We start from the raw sequence: 18,018 nt of genomic DNA, 5'->3' as shown, positions 1-18,018 counted from the left end.
CTTGGCCAATGGGCCGTGGACCAGAACGTTTGCTTTTTGTCAGGGCCAAGGATCAGATAATGGGTCCGTGATGGGTGTCGCTGTCTGAGCCGCCTGTCGGTCGGCGTGGTCACGCCGAGCATGCACGTGCGGGCGAGAAAAGAAAATGACATCTCCAAGGATTAACCTCGTTCTTTCTAGAGACCTCGGCTGTCGGTCGTCCTCAACCAACTACGTAGAAGAAAAAAAAGGAAGAACAGGCAAGGTCACCGGAAGGGTGTGATTTCGGAGGTGGGTGGGGTGGGGGCGCCCTACATTTGTCGTCGGCCTGCGTGTTGATGGACACAGAGGGCATGGAGTTTCTGCTTGATGCGGTCGACAGGTCAGTCAATCCCCTACTCACCGCCTGTCAGATTTGTGTTGTGCATAAACTATGTAGATTTACCCTATGCGATTCGCTGCAGATTTCCTAGGTTCCCTGTCCGGCAGGAGTTTGCTAATAACCTTGAACAACCAGATCCGGTGCCTCTTCTATACTTGTTACAAAATGGGGGCGGCAGAGAGCAAGGGGGTGCTGCGGCGAACAGTGGGTCTGGCGTGGCTCAGTTGGCCGGGGAAGAAGTCTCGCCCGACGAGCAGGGCGATGGCCGGCGAAGGCGAGCTGCGTCTCCGACAAGGTCCGCTCAGTCAACCGACGGGGTTAATCCAGAGGCCCCCGGCTGGACCAAAAGGTTAGAAAACAATTCTGATGAAATTACATACTGCGTACAATCACGGGAAGGGTCCCCTCGTGTGCTTATGAAGGAAATATGCCCTAGAGGCAATAATAAAGTTATTATTTATTTCCTTATAATCATGATAAATGTTTATTATTCATGCTAGAATTGTATTTACCGGAAACATAATACATGTGTGAATACATAGACAAACAGAGTGTCACTAGTATGCCTCTACTTAACTAGCTCGTTAATCAAAGATGGTTAAGTTTCCTAACCATGAACAATGAGTTGTTATTTGATTAACGAGGTCACATCATTAGTAGAATGATCTGATTGACATGACCCATTCCATTAGCTTAGCACCCGATCGTTTAGTATGTTGCTATTGCTTTCTTCATGACTTATACATGTTCCTATGACTATGAGATTATGCAACTCCCGTTTACCGGAGGAACACTTTGGGTACTACCAAACGTCACAACGTAACTGGGTGATTATAAAGGAGTACTACAGGTGTCTCCAATGGTCGATGTTGGGTTGGCGTATTTCGAGATTAGGATTTGTCACTCCGATTGTCGGAGAGGTATCTCTGGGCCCTCTCGGTAATACACATCACATAAGCCTTGCAAGCATTACAACTAATATGTTAGTTGTGAGATGATGTATTACGGAACGAGTAAAGAGACTTGCCAGTAACGAGATTGAACTAGGTATTGGATACCGACGATCGAATCTCGGGCAAGTAACATACCGATGACAAAGGGAACAACGTATGTTGTTATGCGGTCTGACCGATAAAGATCTTCGTAGAATATGTAGGAGCCAATATGGGCATCCAGGTCCCGCTATTGGTTATTGACCGGAGACGTGTCTCGGTCATGTCTACATTGTTCTCGAACCCGTAGGGTCCGCACGCTTAAGGTTACGATGACAGTTATATTATGAGTTTATGCATTTTTGATGTACCGAAGGTTGTTCGGAGTCCCGGATGTGATCACGGACATGACGAGGAGTCTCGAAATGGTCGAGACGTAAAGATTGATATATTGGAAGCCTATATTTGGATATCGGAAGTGTTCCGGGTGAAATCGGGATTTTACCGGAATACCGGGAGGGTTACCGGAACCCCCCGGGAGCTATTTGGGCCATAGTGGGCCTTGGTGGAAAAGAGAAGGGGCTGCCCTAGATGGGCTGCGCGCCCCCCCTTCCCCTAGTCCTATTAGGACTAGGAGAGGTGGCCGGCCCCCTCCTCCTCTTTTCCCCTCCGAGGAATCCTAGTTGGACTAGGATTGGAGGGGGAATCCTACTCCCAGTGGGAGTAGGACTCTCCTGCGCCTCCCCCCCTTGGCCGGCCAGCCTCCCCTCCTCTCCTCCTTTATATACGGAGGCAGGGGCACCTCTAAACACACAAGTTGACACAAGTTGATCCACGTGATCGATTCCTTAGCCGTGTGCGGTGCCCCCTGCCACCATATTCCTCGATAATACTGTAGCGGAGTTTAGGCGAAGCCCTGCTGCTGTAGTTCATCAAGATCGTCACCACGCCGTCGTGCTGACGAAACTCTTCCCCGACACTTTGCTGGATCGGAGTCCGGGGATCGTCATCGAGCTGAACGTGTGCTCGAACTCGGAGGTGCCGTAGTTTCGGTGCTTGATCGGTTGGATCGTGAAGACGTACGACTACTTCCTCTACGTCGTGTCATTGCTTCCGCAGTCGGTCTGCGTTGGGTACGTAGACAACACTCTCCTCTCGTTGCTATGCATCACATGATCCTGTGTGCGCGTAGGAAAATTTTTGAAATTACTACGAAACCCAATAGTGGCATCCGAGCCTAGGTTATTGATGTTGATGTTATATGCACGAGTAGAACACAAGTGAGTTGTGGACGATACAAGTCATACTGCCTACCAGCATGTCATATTTTGGTTCGGCGGTATTGTTGGACGAGACGACCCGGACCAACCTTACGCGTACGCTTACGCGAGACCGGTTCCCTCGACGTGCTTTGCACAGAGATGGCTTGCGGGCGACTGCCTCTCCAACTTTAGTTGAACCAAGTATGGCTACGCCCGGTCCTTGCGAAGGTTAAAACGGAGTCTATTTGACAAACTATCGTTGTGGTTTTGATGCGTAGGTGAGATTGGTTCTTACTTAAGCCCGTAGCAGCCACGTAAAACATGCAACAACAAAGTAGAGGACGTCTAACTTGTTTTTGCAGGGCATGTTGTGATGTGATATGGTCAAGGCATGATGCTGAATTTTATTGTATGAGATGATCATGTTTTGTAACCGAGTTATCGGCAACTGGCAGGAGCCATATGGTTGTCGCTTTATTGTATGCAATGCAATCGCGATGTAATGCTTTACTTTATTACTAAACGGTAGTGATAGTCGTGGAAGCATAAGATTGGCGGGACGACAACGATGCTACGATGGAGATCAAGGTGTCACGCCGGTGACGATGGTGATCATGACGGTGCTTCGGAGATGGAGATCACAAGCACGAGATGATGATGGCCATATCATATCACTTATATTGATTGCATGTGATGTTTATCTTTTATGCATCTTATCTTGCTTTGATTGACGGTAGCATTATAAGATGATCTCTCATTAAATTATCAAGAAGTGTTCTCCCTGAGTATGCACCGTTGCCAAAGTTCGTCGTGCCCAGACACCACGTGATGATCGGGTGTGATAAGCTCTACGTCCATCTACAACGGGTGCAAGCCAGTTTTGCACACGCAGAATACTCAGGTTAAACTTGACGAGCCTAGCATATGCAGATATGGCCTCGGAACACGGAGACCGAAAGGTCGAGCGTGAATCATATAGTAGATATGATCAACATAACGATGTTCACCATTGAAAACTACTCCATCTCACGTGATGATCGGTTATGGTTTAGTTGATTTGGATCACGTAATCACTTAGAGGATTAGAGGGATGTCTATCTAAGTGGGAGTTCTTAAGTAATATGATTAATTGAACTTAAATTTATCATGAACTTAGTACCTGATAGTATCTTGCTTGTTTATGTTGATTGTAGATAGATGGCTCGTGCTGTTGTTCCGTTGAATTTTAATGCGTTCCTTGAGAAAGCAAAGTTGAAAGATGATGGTAGCAATTACACGGACTGGGTCCGTAACTTGAGGATTATCCTCATTGCTGCACAGAAGAATTACGTCCTGGAAGCACCGCTGGGTGCCAGGCCTGCTGCTGGAGCAACGCCAGATGTTATGAACGTCTGGCAGAGCAAAGCTGATGACTACTCGATAGTTCAGTGTGCCATGCTTTACGGCTTAGAATCGGGACTTCAACGACGTTTTGAACGTCATGGAGCATATGAGATGTTCCAGGAGTTGAAGTTAATATTTCAAGCAAATGCCCGGATTGAGAGATATGAAGTCTCCAATAAGTTCTATAGCTACAAGATGGAGGAGAACAGTACTGTCAGTGAGCATATACTCAAAATGTCTGGGTATAATAATCACTTGATTCAATTGGGAGTTAATCTTCCGGATGATTGCGTCATCGACAGAATTCTCCAATCACTGCCACCAAGCTACAAGAGCTTCGTAATGAACTATAATATGCAAGGGATGAACAAGACTATTCCCGAGCTCTTCGCAATGCTGAAAGCTGCGGAGGTAGAAATCAAGAAGGAGCATCAAGTGTTGATGGTTAACAAGACCACTAGTTTCAAGAAAAAGGGCAAAGGGAAGAAAAAGGGGAACTTCAAGAAGAACAGCAAACAAGTTGCTGCTCAAGAGAAGAAACCTAAGTCTGGACCTAAGCCTGAAACTGAGTGCTTCTACTGCAAGCAGACTGGTCACTGGAAGCGGAACTGCCCCAAGTATTTGGCGGATAAGAAGGATGGCAAGGTGAACAAAGGTATATGTGATATACATGTTATTGATGTGTACCTTACTAGAGCTCGCAGTAGCACCTGGGTATTTGATACTGGTTCTGTTGCTAATATTTGCAACTCGAAACAGGGACTACAGAATAAGCGGGCACTGGCAAAGGACGAGGTGACGATGCGCGTGGGAAACGGTTCCAAAGTCGATGTGATCGCAGTCGGCACGCTACCTCTACATCTACCTTCGGGATTAATATTAGACCTAAGTAATTGTTATTTGGTGCCAGCGTTGAGCATGAACATTATATCTGGATCTTGTTTAATGCGAGACGGTTATTCATTTAAATCAGAGAATAATGGTTGTTCTATTTATATGAGTAATATCTTTTATGGTCATGCACCCTTGAAGAGTGGTCTATTTTTATTAAATCTCGATAGTAGTAATACACATATTCATAATGTTGAAGCCAAAAGATGCAGAAGTAGATAATGAAAGTGCAACTTATTTGTGGCACTGTCGTTTAGGTCATATCGGTATAAAGCGCATGAAAGAAACTCCATACCGATGGACTTTTGGAACCACTTGATTATGAATCACTTGGTACTTGCGAACCGTGCCTCTTGGGCAAGATGACTAAAACACCGTTCTCCGGTACTATGGAGAGAGCAACAGATTTGTTGGAAATCATACATACCGATGTATGTGGCCCGATGAATATTGAGGCTCGTGGCGGATATCGTTATTTTCTCACCTTCACAGATGATTTAAGCAGATATGGGTATATTTACTTAATGAAACATAAGTCTGAAACATTTGAAAAGTTCAAAGAATTTCAGAGTGAAGTTGAAAATCATCGTAACAAGAAAATAAAGTTTCTACGATCTGATCGTGGAGGAGAATATTTGAGTTACGAGTTTGGCGTACATTTGAAAAACTGTGGAATAGTTTCGCAACTCACGCCACCCGGAACACCACAGCGTAATGGTGTGTCCGAACGTCGTAATCGTACTTTACTAGATATGGTGCGATCTATGATGTCTCTTACTGATTTACCGCTATCATTTTGGGGATATGCTTTAGAGACGGCCGCATTCACGTTAAATAGGGCACCATCAAAATCCGTTGAGACAACGCCTTATGAACTGTGGTTTGGCAAGAAACCAAAGTTGTCGTTTCTTAAAGTTTGGGGCTGCGATGCTTATGTGAAAAAGCTTCAACCTGATAAGCTTGAACCCAAATCGGAGAAATGTGTCTTCATAGGATACCCAAAGGAAACTGTTGGGTACACCTTCTATCACAGATCCGAAGGCAAAACATTCGTTGCTAAGAATGGATCATTTCTAGAGAAGGAGTTTCTCTCGAAAGAAGTGAGTGGGAGGAAAGTAGAACTTGACGAGGTAACTGTACCTGCTCCCTTACTGGAAAGTAGTTCATCACAGAAAACTGTTTCAGTGACACCTACACCAGTTAGTGAGGAAGCCAATGATAATGATCATGAAACTTCAGATCAAGATACTACTGAACCGCGTAGATCAACCAGAGTAAGATCCGCACCAGAGTGGTACGGTAATCCTGTTCTGGAGGTCATGCTACTAGATCATGATGAACCTACGAACTATGAAGAAGCGATGGTGAGCCCAGATTCCGTAAAGTGGCTTGAAGCCATGAAATCTGAGATGGGATCCATGTATGAGAACAAAGTATGGACTTTGGTTGACTTGCCCGATGATCGGCAAGCAATTGAGAATAAATGGATTTTTAAGAAGAAGACTGACGCTGATGGTAATGTTACTGTCTACAAAGCTCGACTTGTCGCAAAAGGTTTTCGGCAAGTTCAAGGAATTGACTACGATGAGACCTTCTCACCCGTAGCGATGCTTAAGTCCGTCCGAATCATGTTAGCAATTGCCGCATTTTATGATTATGAAATTTGGCAAATGGATGTCAAAACTGCATTCCTAAATGGATTTCTGGAAGAAGAGTTGTATATGATGCAACCAGAAGGTTTTGTCGATCCAAAGGGAGCTAACAAAGTGTGCAAGCTCCAGCGATCCATTTATGGACTGGTGCAAGCCTCTCGGAGTTGGAATAAACGTTTTGATAGTGTGATCAAAGCATTTGGTTTTATACAGACTTTCGGAGAAGCCTGTATTTACAAGAAAGTGAGTGGGAGCTCTGTAGCATTTCTGATATTATATGTGGATGACATATTACTGATTGGAAATGATATAGAATTTCTGGATAGCATAAAGGGATACTTGAATAAAAGTTTTTCAATGAAAGACCTCGGTGAAGCTGCTTACATATTAGGCATTAAGATCTATAGAGATAGATCAAGACGCTTAATTGGACATTCACAAAGCACATACCTTGACAAAATTTTGAAGAAATTCAAAATGGATCAAGCAAAGAAAGGGTTCTTGCCTGTGTTACAAGGTGTGAAATTGAGTAAGACTCAATGCCCGACCACTGCAGAAGATAGAGAGAATATGAAAGATGTTCCCTATGCATCAGCCATAGGCTCTATCATGTATGCAATGCTGTGTACCAGACCTGATGTGTGCCTTGCTATAAGTTTAGCAGGAAGGTACCAAAGTAATCCAGGAATGGATCACTGGACAGCGGTCAAGAACATCCTGAAATACCTGAAAAGGACTAAGGATATGTTTCTCGTATATGGAAGTGACAAAGAGCTCATCGTAAAAGGTTACGTTGATGCAAGCTTTGACACTGATCCGGACGATTCTAAATCGCAAACCGGATACGTGTTTACATTAAACGGTGGAGCTGTCAGTTGGTGCAGTTCCAAACAAAGCGTTGTAGCGGGATCTACATGTGAAGCGGAATACATAGCTGCTTCGGAAGCAGCAAATGAAGGAGTCTGGATGAAGGAGTTCATGTCCGATCTAGGTGTCATACCTAGTGCATCGGGTCCAATGAAAATCTTTTGTGACAATACTGGTGCAATTGCCTTGGCAAAGGAATCCAGATTTCACAAAAGGACCAAACACATCAAGAGACGCTTCAACTCCATCCGGGATCTAGTCCAGGTGGGAGACATAGAGATTTGCAAGATACACACGGATCTGAATGTTGCAGACCCGTTGACTAAGCCTCTTCCACGAGCAAAACATGATCAGCACCAAAGCTCCATGGGTGTAAGATTCATTACAGTGTAATCTAGATTATTGACTCTAGTGCAAGTGGGAGACTAAAGGAAATATGCCCTAGAGGCAATAATAAAGTTATTATTTATTTCCTTATAATCATGATAAATGTTTATTATTCATGCTAGAATTGTATTTACCGGAAACATAATACATGTGTGAATACATAGACAAACAGAGTGTCACTAGTATGCCTCTACTTAACTAGCTCGTTAATCAAAGATGGTTAAGTTTCCTAACCATGAACAATGAGTTGTTATTTGATTAACGAGGTCACATCATTAGTAGAATGATCTGATTGACATGACCCATTCCATTAGCTTAGCACCCGATCATTTAGTATGTTGCTATTGCTTTCTTCATGACTTATACATGTTCCTATGACTATGAGATTATGCAACTCCCGTTTACCGGAGGAACACTTTGGGTACTACCAAACGTCACAACGTAACTGGGTGATTATAAAGGAGTACTACAGGTGTCTCCAATGGTCGATGTTGGGTTGGCGTATTTCGAGATTAGGATTTGTCACTCCGATTGTCGGAGAGGTATCTCTGGGCCCTCTCGGTAATACACATCACATAAGCCTTGCAAGCATTACAACTAATATGTTAGTTGTGAGATGATGTATTATGGAACGAGTAAAGAGACTTGCCAGTAACGAGATTGAACTAGGTATTGGATACCGACGATCGAATCTCGGGCAAGTAACATACCGATGACAAAGGGAACAACGTATGTTGTTATGCGGTCTGACCGATAAAGATCTTCGTAGAATATGTAGGAGCCAATATGGGCATCCAGGTCCCGCTATTGGTTATTGACCGGAGACGTGTCTCGGTCATGTCTACATTGTTCTCGAACCCGTAGGGTCCGCACGCTTAAGGTTACGATGACAGTTATATTATGAGTTTATGCATTTTTGATGTACCGAAGGTTGTTCGGAGTCCCGGATGTGATCACGGACATGACGAGGAGTCTCGAAATGGTCGAGACGTAAAGATTGATATATTGGAAGCCTATATTTGGATATCGAAAGTGTTCCGGGTGAAATCGGGATTTTACCGGAATACCGGGAGGGTTACCGAAACCCCCCGGGAGCTATTTGGGCCATAGTGGGCCTTAGTGGAAAAGAGAAGGGGCTGCCCTAGATGGGTTGCGCGCCCCCCCTTCCCCTAGTCCTATTAGGACTAGGAGAGGTGGCCGGCCCCCTCCTCCTCTTTTCCCCTCCGAGGAATCCTAGTTGGACTAGGATTGGAGGGGGAATCCTACTCCCAGTGGGAGTAGGACTCTCCTGCGCCTCCCCCCTTGGCCGGCCAGCCTCCCCTCCTCTCCTCCTTTATATACGGAGGCAGGGGCACCTCTAAACACACAAGTTGACACAAGTTGATCCACGTGATCGATTCCTTAGCCGTGTGCGGTGCCCCCTGCCACCATATTCCTCGATAATACTGTAGCGGAGTTTAGGCGAAGCCCTGCTGCTGTAGTTCATCAAGATCGTCACCACGCCGTCGTGCTGACGAAACTCTTCCCCGACACTTTGCTGGATCGGAGTCCGGGGATCGTCATCGAGCTGAACGTGTGCTCGAACTCGGAGGTGCCGTAGTTTCGGTGCTTGATCGGTTGGATCGTGAAGACGTACGACTACTTCCTCTACGTCGTGTCATTGCTTCCGCAGTCGGTCTGCGTTGGGTACGTAGACAACACTCTCCTCTCGTTGCTATGCATCACATGATCCTGTGTGTGCGTAGGAAATTTTTTGAAATTACTACGAAACCCAACAGCTTAGTCCAGAGCCATTTATAGAAAAAAATGCGGAGAAAATGAAAACTACGGCTTCAGCCCCACCTCCCTCCTACTTAGCAAGAACAACCACCATAACGAGAGCAGTAAGCATGATGTTGACAGCTACCATGAGAATAGAGACAACAACGAGGCCCTGTCCTGCAAGGACGGCTCCGGCTACGGCGGCCGGCCTATCCGCTTCAGCAATCAGGTTGCTCGCCGCCGGCGGGGGTGTCTGCACTTGGTGTGGAGCTTGCGCCTGGATCTGGGCCTGGGTGGCAACAGGAACCATCTGAGCCACCCCGTTGCCCTGGTAGACACCAGATCCCTGGCCAGCTGGGTTAATCCTGGCTTGCCGCCGAGTAGTGGCGATCTGGTGAGGGGTCATCCTCCTGCAGTATGCTTGCTGTAACTCGAAGAAACGACACTGTCGTGCCTGCACAAGAACAAGGTATGATATCCACAAGCATTAGGCAAGCCTCGTCTTTGGAAAAAGTGATGCGTCGAATGCGAAGCCTTCGAGATTCAGAACAAAAACTTACATCGTACAACATGCACTTGTAGAACCGATCCCCTGCCTGCCCGTCGGATCTCGCTACATTGGTGACAACCTGGTCACCGCAAAATGGCACGTCATGAGAGGGAGTGGCCAATCCGGTGGGCGGGGAGAGAGGTTGACGAGGAGGCAGACATGGCGGAGAGGACGAGGTTGAAGATGGGGATGGATGAGCGAGTAGCTAAGCGGATGACGAGCAGAGGATGCCTGTATAATTAATAGATGCGGTGGGCGGATGGCGAGCGAGTAGCTGGGGGCATTTATGAATGGGCGACGTCATTCGGTGAGGCCGTGTCACGGCTCATGATGGCTCAGGAAATGAGCCGAGCCATCGCTAGCCTTCCTGATCCACTACGGCGACGCAACGACGCGTCTCAATAAATGAACGACTGCGGCGCGGGGGGATCCATATACGGTCATGCAATACAAAATGACGCACGGATCTCGTCGCGGACCACCGGCATAGATATCGGGAGCATCTAAGCTCGAGCACAAAAACAGATTTTCGATTAAGAACAGCCTAATCCCTGTCCTCTCACACACTTGGCGATTTTAACCGTCAAATGACATGTCTAGAGCGTTTTTGGCCATACGATTTGCCATCTGCTCAAAACCAAACGGGCTGTTATGTAGGCAGCTATTCTGGTGGCCGATTTGCAGGTTTGTGGTTGATTGGACTTTGTCTCCCACAGAAAGCCCATTTATCCCGATCGCGCTCAAAGAAAGCCTTTCTTTAACTGCTTCATCTGATCTGTACTCTGCCTGTTCCTCTGCACCCACCCCTGGCGCCAGCAGAAGCCCTAAAGAAGATCATCTTGCCTGGCCGCGCCCTTAATCCCGCTGTAGGCACACCCTCGACACCGGGGATGCCGCCTCCGCGCTGTCGCCCATATGAAGCCCACGCCAGCTTTCCAGGTATACCACCTAAGGGGGCAAGGCCGAACTGCGGTGCCTCGGAACTCACCGGTGATGGCGGGAGAGGCGCCCGCTACCAGGGTAGGAAAGCACCTCCGAGACGAGCGAGGTGATCCAGCACGACGCGCATCGCCAAGGCGCGCGAGGTGAGCCGATCCAGCCGATGAGGGGATCCAGATGACAAGGGCCATTCAATTGTTGAAGGTACCCGCACCACAAATGCCCCTGGCTGGTTCTGATCTGTTGCTTTGGGGGATTCTTGCAGGCTAGATATCCATAATTTTGGTAATACTCTGAAGTTTCCTGAAGCAAGTGTGGACAACGGTGCCCCTGATGTTGCACATGTTGGTAAAAGGTCATCCAATATGATGTATCCAAGTCTCTCATCATCCGCATCAAGTGACCAAACATATCGGCTTGGGATGCCCATTAGTCCATCTATATTTATATCAGTCCTAATATGTCCTACGTTCAGCATTTGAATCTAAAATAGGGAACACAAGGCGTCATCCAATATGCTGTATTCAAGTCTCTCATCATCTGCATCAAGTGACCAAACATATCGGCTTGGGATGCCCATTAGTCCATCTATATTTATATTAGTCCTAATATGTCCTATGCTCAGCATTTGAATCTGAAATAGGGAACACAAGGCCTCTCCAATTAAGACTAGATGGTTCATCACTGGACTCCATCGATCCTTACATTGTTCTAGAATTTCAACATTTCTGATCTAACAGTTGATTTGACAAGTCTGGGATGTGATTTTCTGGCTTGGGTAGTTATTTGTAGTATTTATTTTGACAACTTGCACTCCGAAACCATGAAAAAATCTTATCAGTCTGAAAGTATGGACAAACATCCCACTTTAGTAGCTACTTATGTGCCCCTGTTTGATGCCAAGTAATACAATAGTTCTACCATCTTCTTTTTTTCCTTTGATGTCCAATTTGCCTATCATTCTAATCACAGTGTTGGTATTTCATATTCATGTTGAGACTTGCATACTCTTGGGAACCACGGGAGTATCTACTTTGTGCGTTCATCCTCAGATCTCTTACTTGATTCCCCAGACCATGATGTACATTTGAATTGTGTTTGTGATTTCTTCCATGGAAATTAACATGATGTCCATATTATCTCCAGTCGATTCATGGGTATGACGCCATTAGGCATGTCGCCGCCCTCAAGTGGCGCGCATGCGGCCTCTCCTCCATTGGTGGGAGCGCCGAATCCCCATGGAGACAAGTGGCGCGCATGCCACATCTCCACTGGTGGGAGCACCGGATCCCCATGGAGATGCAGCAAGCAGCTGGTGGCCAGGGGGCGCAGGCATAGTGGCGAAGGCCCTCCACCATTGGCGAGAGCACTGAATTTCCATGGAAATTCAGCGAGCAACATGGTTCTGTAGCCACCGGCCTGGGGGCATAGGCGCGGCGGCGGCCGACCCAATCAAGGTTTGCCTGTTTCATGAGACTATCTTTTTTGCAACAATACAATATTGTTTAGCAATACTTACTGAAAGGAAGAGATCTCCTTGTTGCCTAGATCTCTTAGTTGCTGTCACAAGTGCCGATGTGCAAATGTGGATTGACAATGACGTGCTGGCAGCTCAAAGAATGAAAGGAGCATGTGTACCCATTGAATCAGATCGGCCTTCACTACCTGGTCGGTCAGACCAAATGATATTTTCGTCAATCCTTATCATGTCTTCCTGTGTAAAATCCTACATTAAAAAGGTTCTTCTTTTTTTGGCGGTGTAAAAAGTTTCTTCTCTTGTTCAGATTACATGATTTGGCTAGTACCGGCTAATATACTGCGGTCTGAAGGGAAACAACTTAGAGCCTCTGACTGCATTGCAAAAGGTTAGTAGGTCAATGGTCCTGAGTCCTGCTCATGTAGTTGTACCAATGCAAACTGATTGATGGGTACACATGAATCTGAACTGCTTTGACAGAAGTAATACAATAGTTTTTCTGTCATTTTTTTCTTTTTGTGTCCAATTTGCCTATCATTCTAATCACACTGTTGGTATTTTATATTCATGTTCAGACTTGCATACTCTTGAGAACTATGCGAGTATTTGTTTTGTGCGTACATACTCAAATCTCTTACTTGATTCCGCATACCATGATGACGTTGGTAATTCTAATTGTGTTTGTGATCTCTTCCATGGAAATTAACATTATGTCCATATTATCTCCAGTTGATTTCACGGATACCTTCACTACTTGACTCCCAATTTTTAACATTATGGCAGAGTTGATTTGTGGTCTGCCATATTATCTCTAGTTCAGAACTTGCCGATGTAGTTGACGTGCCTCAGTGGAATGAAGAGAAGTCGCAGATGACATAGTTAAATAGTCATGTTCAGATTTAGACTCGTACATGGTGTCATCTCATCAGTATATAATCTTACACTGCATACTGTGGAAAATATGACCGTGGTTTAACCCACATGTGTGTGTTGGTATATAATCTGTAACACAAACACAAAAGGTATAGGCCCCGTTTGGTTCGGCTGTGGATTTCTAAAAGTAGCTGTGAAAAATCTGTTGTGGAAAAACAGTTGTGGAAAATCTCATGTGAAAAAGATGTAGGTCATTTGGCAAACCAGCTGATACAGCTTTTTCAGATTTTGGCCCGCAGCGGAATCAGATTTTGGAAAGCACGTCCTGGGCTGCTTCCGCTTTTGGTTCAGATTTTGGCAGCGGATTTCTGGAATTGGATTCTGCTGGGTTCGCCCTTTGGTTCAGATTCTGCTGCACGGTAGCGGAATCCGTCGATAAAAGCTGAACCAAACAGGGCCATAAAAAGGTTGATTGCCAATTCTTGCACTCGGCCTTTCCTCCTTTGTGAACTTAATGTATGTTCTTTGTATACGCCACTTCAAGATAATCTGTATAATAGTTATAGGGCATGGCTTCACCTTATGGAAATAAATCTTTTGGAGAGAAGATATTATAACTGAGGTATCTGCCACAATTTTCTTGGAGAAGAAGTATACTTGGAATATTGTGTTTCTCTTCCTGAAAGTTTTCTCAAACTATTCATAGCCAATGAATCTCAATTATTCAATTTCCATTCCATGTTCTTATCAGTGGAACTATCGTTGTATCTCTGTTTTTCCCATGTGATCCGGGATGATAGAAACTCTATTATATTAGACTGATGTCTTACCTTTCTTTTCTAATATTGGCTGGGCTAAAATTCCTACTAGGCTTTCTTAGGGAAGAATATGATCCGGTGAATTTTTAGCTCTATCAAAAATATTTATGGATGATGAAGTGGGTTTGAGACATAACATCTCATGATCTTTCTACTATTATTTCTTCAAGTGCCTTTATGTTCTAAGCATATGTAGTTTCATTGTTGCATCAATTCTGCTTCAAAGATTGGGAAATGATTAATGCAACCAATGTCTAAGCTCCAATATGGTTTCACTATTGTTTATTTTTTAGCCAACACAAAATACCCTCAATCATATATGTTTATGCAAATATTACTATCATGTTGTCTGTCTCCACATATTTACAGAATTCCTTCCTACCATTTTATTGTAAAAATGGATGGGCGCAACAACGCGCGCCATCGATGATCTAGTTGGACTTGGACACCACGGCCGACGCTCGCGGTACACGAGTGGCCCCATGAGATCGGCGTGGCCGCATCGGTGGAAGGATGTGTACAGTCTAGTCAGGATATGGTGCAATGCAATGACTTTGTTTCCTTTGATGAACTAACTTTGTTTGTAATGCTGCGTTTGGATGTCTCGATTGAAAAGCTTAAATTGGATATCGTATTCCCTAGCTTTCAATTCAGCGTTTGGCGGGATCGAATCCAGCCTGTCTTGGCTTGCACGCTATTTTTCCCTCTAGCAATACAGGGCCATGAAAGCCGATCTAGGAGATTTCTTTGTACAAATGGACCTGGGTGACAAAGCTGAAAGATCGTGGATGTCGCCTAGAGGGGGGGGGGGATGAATAGGCGCTTTTAAAATAATTACGGTTTAGGCTTGAACAAATGCGGAATAAACCTAGCGGTTAATTTGTCAAGCACAAAACCTACAACAACTAGGCTCACCTATGTGCACCAACAACTTATGCTAAGCAAGATAAACTACTAGGTGATAGCAAGATATATGACAAGAAACAATATGGCTATCACAAAGTAAAGTGCATAAGTAAAGAGCTCGGGTAAGAGATAACCGAGGCACGCGGAGACGACGATGTATCCCGAAGTTCACACCCTTGCGGATGCTAATCTCCGTTTGGAGCGGTGTGGAGGCGCAATGCTCCCCAAGAAGCCACTAGGGCCACCGTAATCTCCTCACGCCCTCGCACAATGCAAGATGCCGTGATTCCACTAAGTGACCCTTGAGGGCGGTCACCGAACCCGTACAAATGGCAACCCTTGGGGGCGGTCACCGAACCCGTACACTTTGGCAACCCTTGGGGGCGGTCACTGGTACCCGTCAAATTGCTCGGGGCGATCTCCACAACCTAATTGGAGACCCCGACGCTTGCCTGGAGCTTTACACCACAATGATTGAGCTCCGAACAACACCAACCGTCTAGGGCGCCAAGGCACCCAAGAGGAACAAGCTCTAGGGTGCCCAAACACCCAAGAGTAATAAGCTTCTCAAACTTCACTTCCACGTATCACCGTGGAGAACTCAAACCGATGCACCAAATGCAATGGCAAGGGCACACGGAGTGCACAAGTCCTTCTCTCTCAAATCCCACCAGAGCAACTAATGCTAGGGAGGAAAATAAGAGGAAGAACAAGAAGGAGAACACCAAGAACTCCAAGATCTAGATCCAAGGGGTTCCCCTCACATAGAGGAGAAAGTGATTGGTGGAAATATAGATCTAGATCTCCTCTCTCTTTTCCCTCAAAAACTAGCAAGAATCCATGGAGGGATTGAGAGTTAGCAAGCTCAAAGAAGGTCAACAATGGGGGCAAAAACGAGCTCAAGAGATCGGGTTCATTGGGGAAGAAGACCCCTTTTATAGGAGGGGGGAAATCCAACCGTTATGTGCTCAGCCCGCACACGAGCGGTACTACCGCTCCTGGTCCCGGTACAACCGGGACTCACAGTATACGTGCAGAACCCTACCAGGCGGTACAACCGGGCGACCAGGCGGTAGCACCGGTTGAGAAGAACAACCGGAGCAACCGCCCAGCCACCGCTCAACCACCGCATAGGAACAGAAGAGAGTCACCCCTGAGTGCGGTAGTCGAGCGGTACCGGGCCGGTGCAACCGCATGGCCTTGAGCGCTCGGGCGGCTAAGTCCTGAGCGGTAGAACCGCTCCGGACACCGGTGGTATCAGTGTCGTGGTTCTAAGCCTGACAGTAGAGTGGGGGGTAGGTATGGAGAGGCAAGGTCCTAGCTATGGAGAGGTTGTAAGCACAAAGGATGTACGAGTTCAGGCCCTTCTCGGAAGAAGTAACAACCCTACGTCTCGGGGCCCGGAGGCGGTCGAGTGGATTATGAATGTATGAATTACAAGGTGCCGAACCCCTCTGCCTGTGGAGGAGGGTGGCTTATATAGAGTGCGCCAGGACCCTAGCCAGCCCATGCAAGAGAGGGTTTAAGGTGAGTTAAGTCTGGGGCGTTACTGGTAACGCCCCACATAAAGTGCCTTTACTATCATAAAGTCTACTTGATTACAGGCCGTTGCAGTGCAGAGTGCCTCTTGACCTCCTGGTGGTCGAGTGAGTCTTCGTGGTCGAGTCCTTCAGGCCAGTCGAGTGAATCCTCGTTGGTCGACTGGAAGGCGACCTCTTCTAAGGATGTCCTAGGGTAAGTTACTTGGATCAGGTCCATGACCCTACCCTAGGTACATAACCCCATCATTAGCCCCCGAATGGATTGAGGCTTCGAGTGAAGAAGGAGTTGATGTCGTTTCCGATTGACCTTTGCGCTCTAGTTGTGCGCTGTTCTGGACCAAAGAATCTCTTCGTTGACAGGGAGCAATTTGCCTTCAGTCGACTCGATCCATTCTGTTTTTGCGTCGAGTGATCTTTCGGGCTTCGACGATCTCCGAGCGACGGATCGCCGGAAACACCGCGTCTGACAGACTGATTTGTTGCTCGCGGATTCCGCGGGATGCGAAATTTGGGGGCGCGCGCGAAGCGGGGCAGACCGCGGCGTTCGGATGGGACGGGGCATAGACGCCTCGATCTCCGCGCCGCCTTTTTCGCCACGTATCCAGTCTCCATAACTGCTCCCAGATATGATTAGATCGACCGGGCCCACATGTCAGCCACTCGGAAGGGACCTTATAAATGCGCCCGGCGAGGATTTCTGTGCTGCGCCTCAGCATTCTCCCTCTCTCTCTCTGCTTCCTTCCTCCCTGCTCAGCGTGCTCGCTCTCGCCCCCGCACCACTTCCCTTCGCGCATCTCACCGGCGACCATGGCCAAGGAGAAGACGGCGGCGCTGGAGCGTGCAAGAAGGCGTCGGCGTCGGAGAAGGCGAAGGGGAGATCCACCAGCCGCGGAGGGTCCTCGTCCAGATCCCGCCTGCCGAAGGCTGGGTCCAAGGAGACTGGATCCAGTCGACCATCACAGAGAAGGACCTCCTCGACATGGCCAACGAGGGCTTGATCCCTCACGGAGCTGCGAGGTTGCCGGGGAAGGAGTGGCAGCCACAGCCAGAAGAGGGTGAGTGTGTGCTTTTGGCCACTCATGTTGATCGTGGGTTTTCCTTGCCGCCAAGTATTTTCTTCCGTGGCTTCTTGAATTTCTTTGGAGCGCAGCTTCACCACTTTACCCCAAACTCCATTGCCTATCTTGCTGCATTCGTGTCCATGTGTGAGGGTTTCTTGGGCTGTCGACCGCACTGGGGTTTGTTCAAACATATCTTCACGTGTCGCTCTCAGACCGTGAAGAAGGCGAGCCCAGGTGATGAGAGAACCCGAGTCGTCCAAATGTGTGGGGGCCTGGGGATTCCAGGTGAGGAATAAGAGCACCTTCCCGCCCATGACCTTTCCCGAGTCCGTCAGAGGCTGGCAGTCGACTTGGTTC

The 18,018-nt window shown here is 46.9% G+C and overlaps 1 protein-coding gene and 1 long non-coding RNA gene across 5 annotated transcripts; one reads left to right on the top strand and one right to left on the bottom strand.

Moving 5' to 3' along the window:
* Positions 1-9,518: 9,518 nt before the first annotated feature.
* On the bottom strand, positions 9,519-10,294 carry LOC123063036 (uncharacterized). Its single transcript, XM_044486751.1, has 2 exons — positions 10,057-10,294; positions 9,519-9,950 (listed from the first exon to the last, which is right to left on the bottom strand). The coding sequence occupies exons 1-2, from the start codon at positions 10,066-10,068 to the stop codon at positions 9,585-9,587; spliced, it is 378 nt and encodes a 125-aa protein (XP_044342686.1). The 5' UTR covers positions 10,069-10,294; the 3' UTR covers positions 9,519-9,584.
* A 413-nt stretch (positions 10,295-10,707) lies between these two features.
* LOC123063037 (uncharacterized) lies at positions 10,708-14,735 on the top strand. 4 transcript variants are annotated; one of them, XR_006430025.1, is made up of 5 exons: positions 10,709-11,131; positions 11,251-12,442; positions 12,534-12,653; positions 12,770-12,850; positions 13,621-14,735. It is a non-coding gene; the product is annotated as an uncharacterized lncRNA (long non-coding RNA). The 4 variants fall into 4 exon arrangements; XR_006430024.1 differs by having other exon boundaries at positions 10,726-11,131; positions 11,251-11,340; positions 12,132-12,442; positions 12,770-14,735; XR_006430023.1 differs by having other exon boundaries at positions 10,708-11,131; positions 12,534-12,850; positions 13,246-14,735.
* The last annotated feature ends 3,283 nt before the right edge of the window (positions 14,736-18,018 follow it).

This window comes from Triticum aestivum, chromosome 3A, assembly GCF_018294505.1.
Source record: "Triticum aestivum cultivar Chinese Spring chromosome 3A, IWGSC CS RefSeq v2.1, whole genome shotgun sequence".
Taxonomy (NCBI): Eukaryota; Viridiplantae; Streptophyta; class Magnoliopsida; order Poales; family Poaceae; genus Triticum; species Triticum aestivum.
This window is presented reverse-complemented; position numbering and strand designations above follow the sequence as displayed.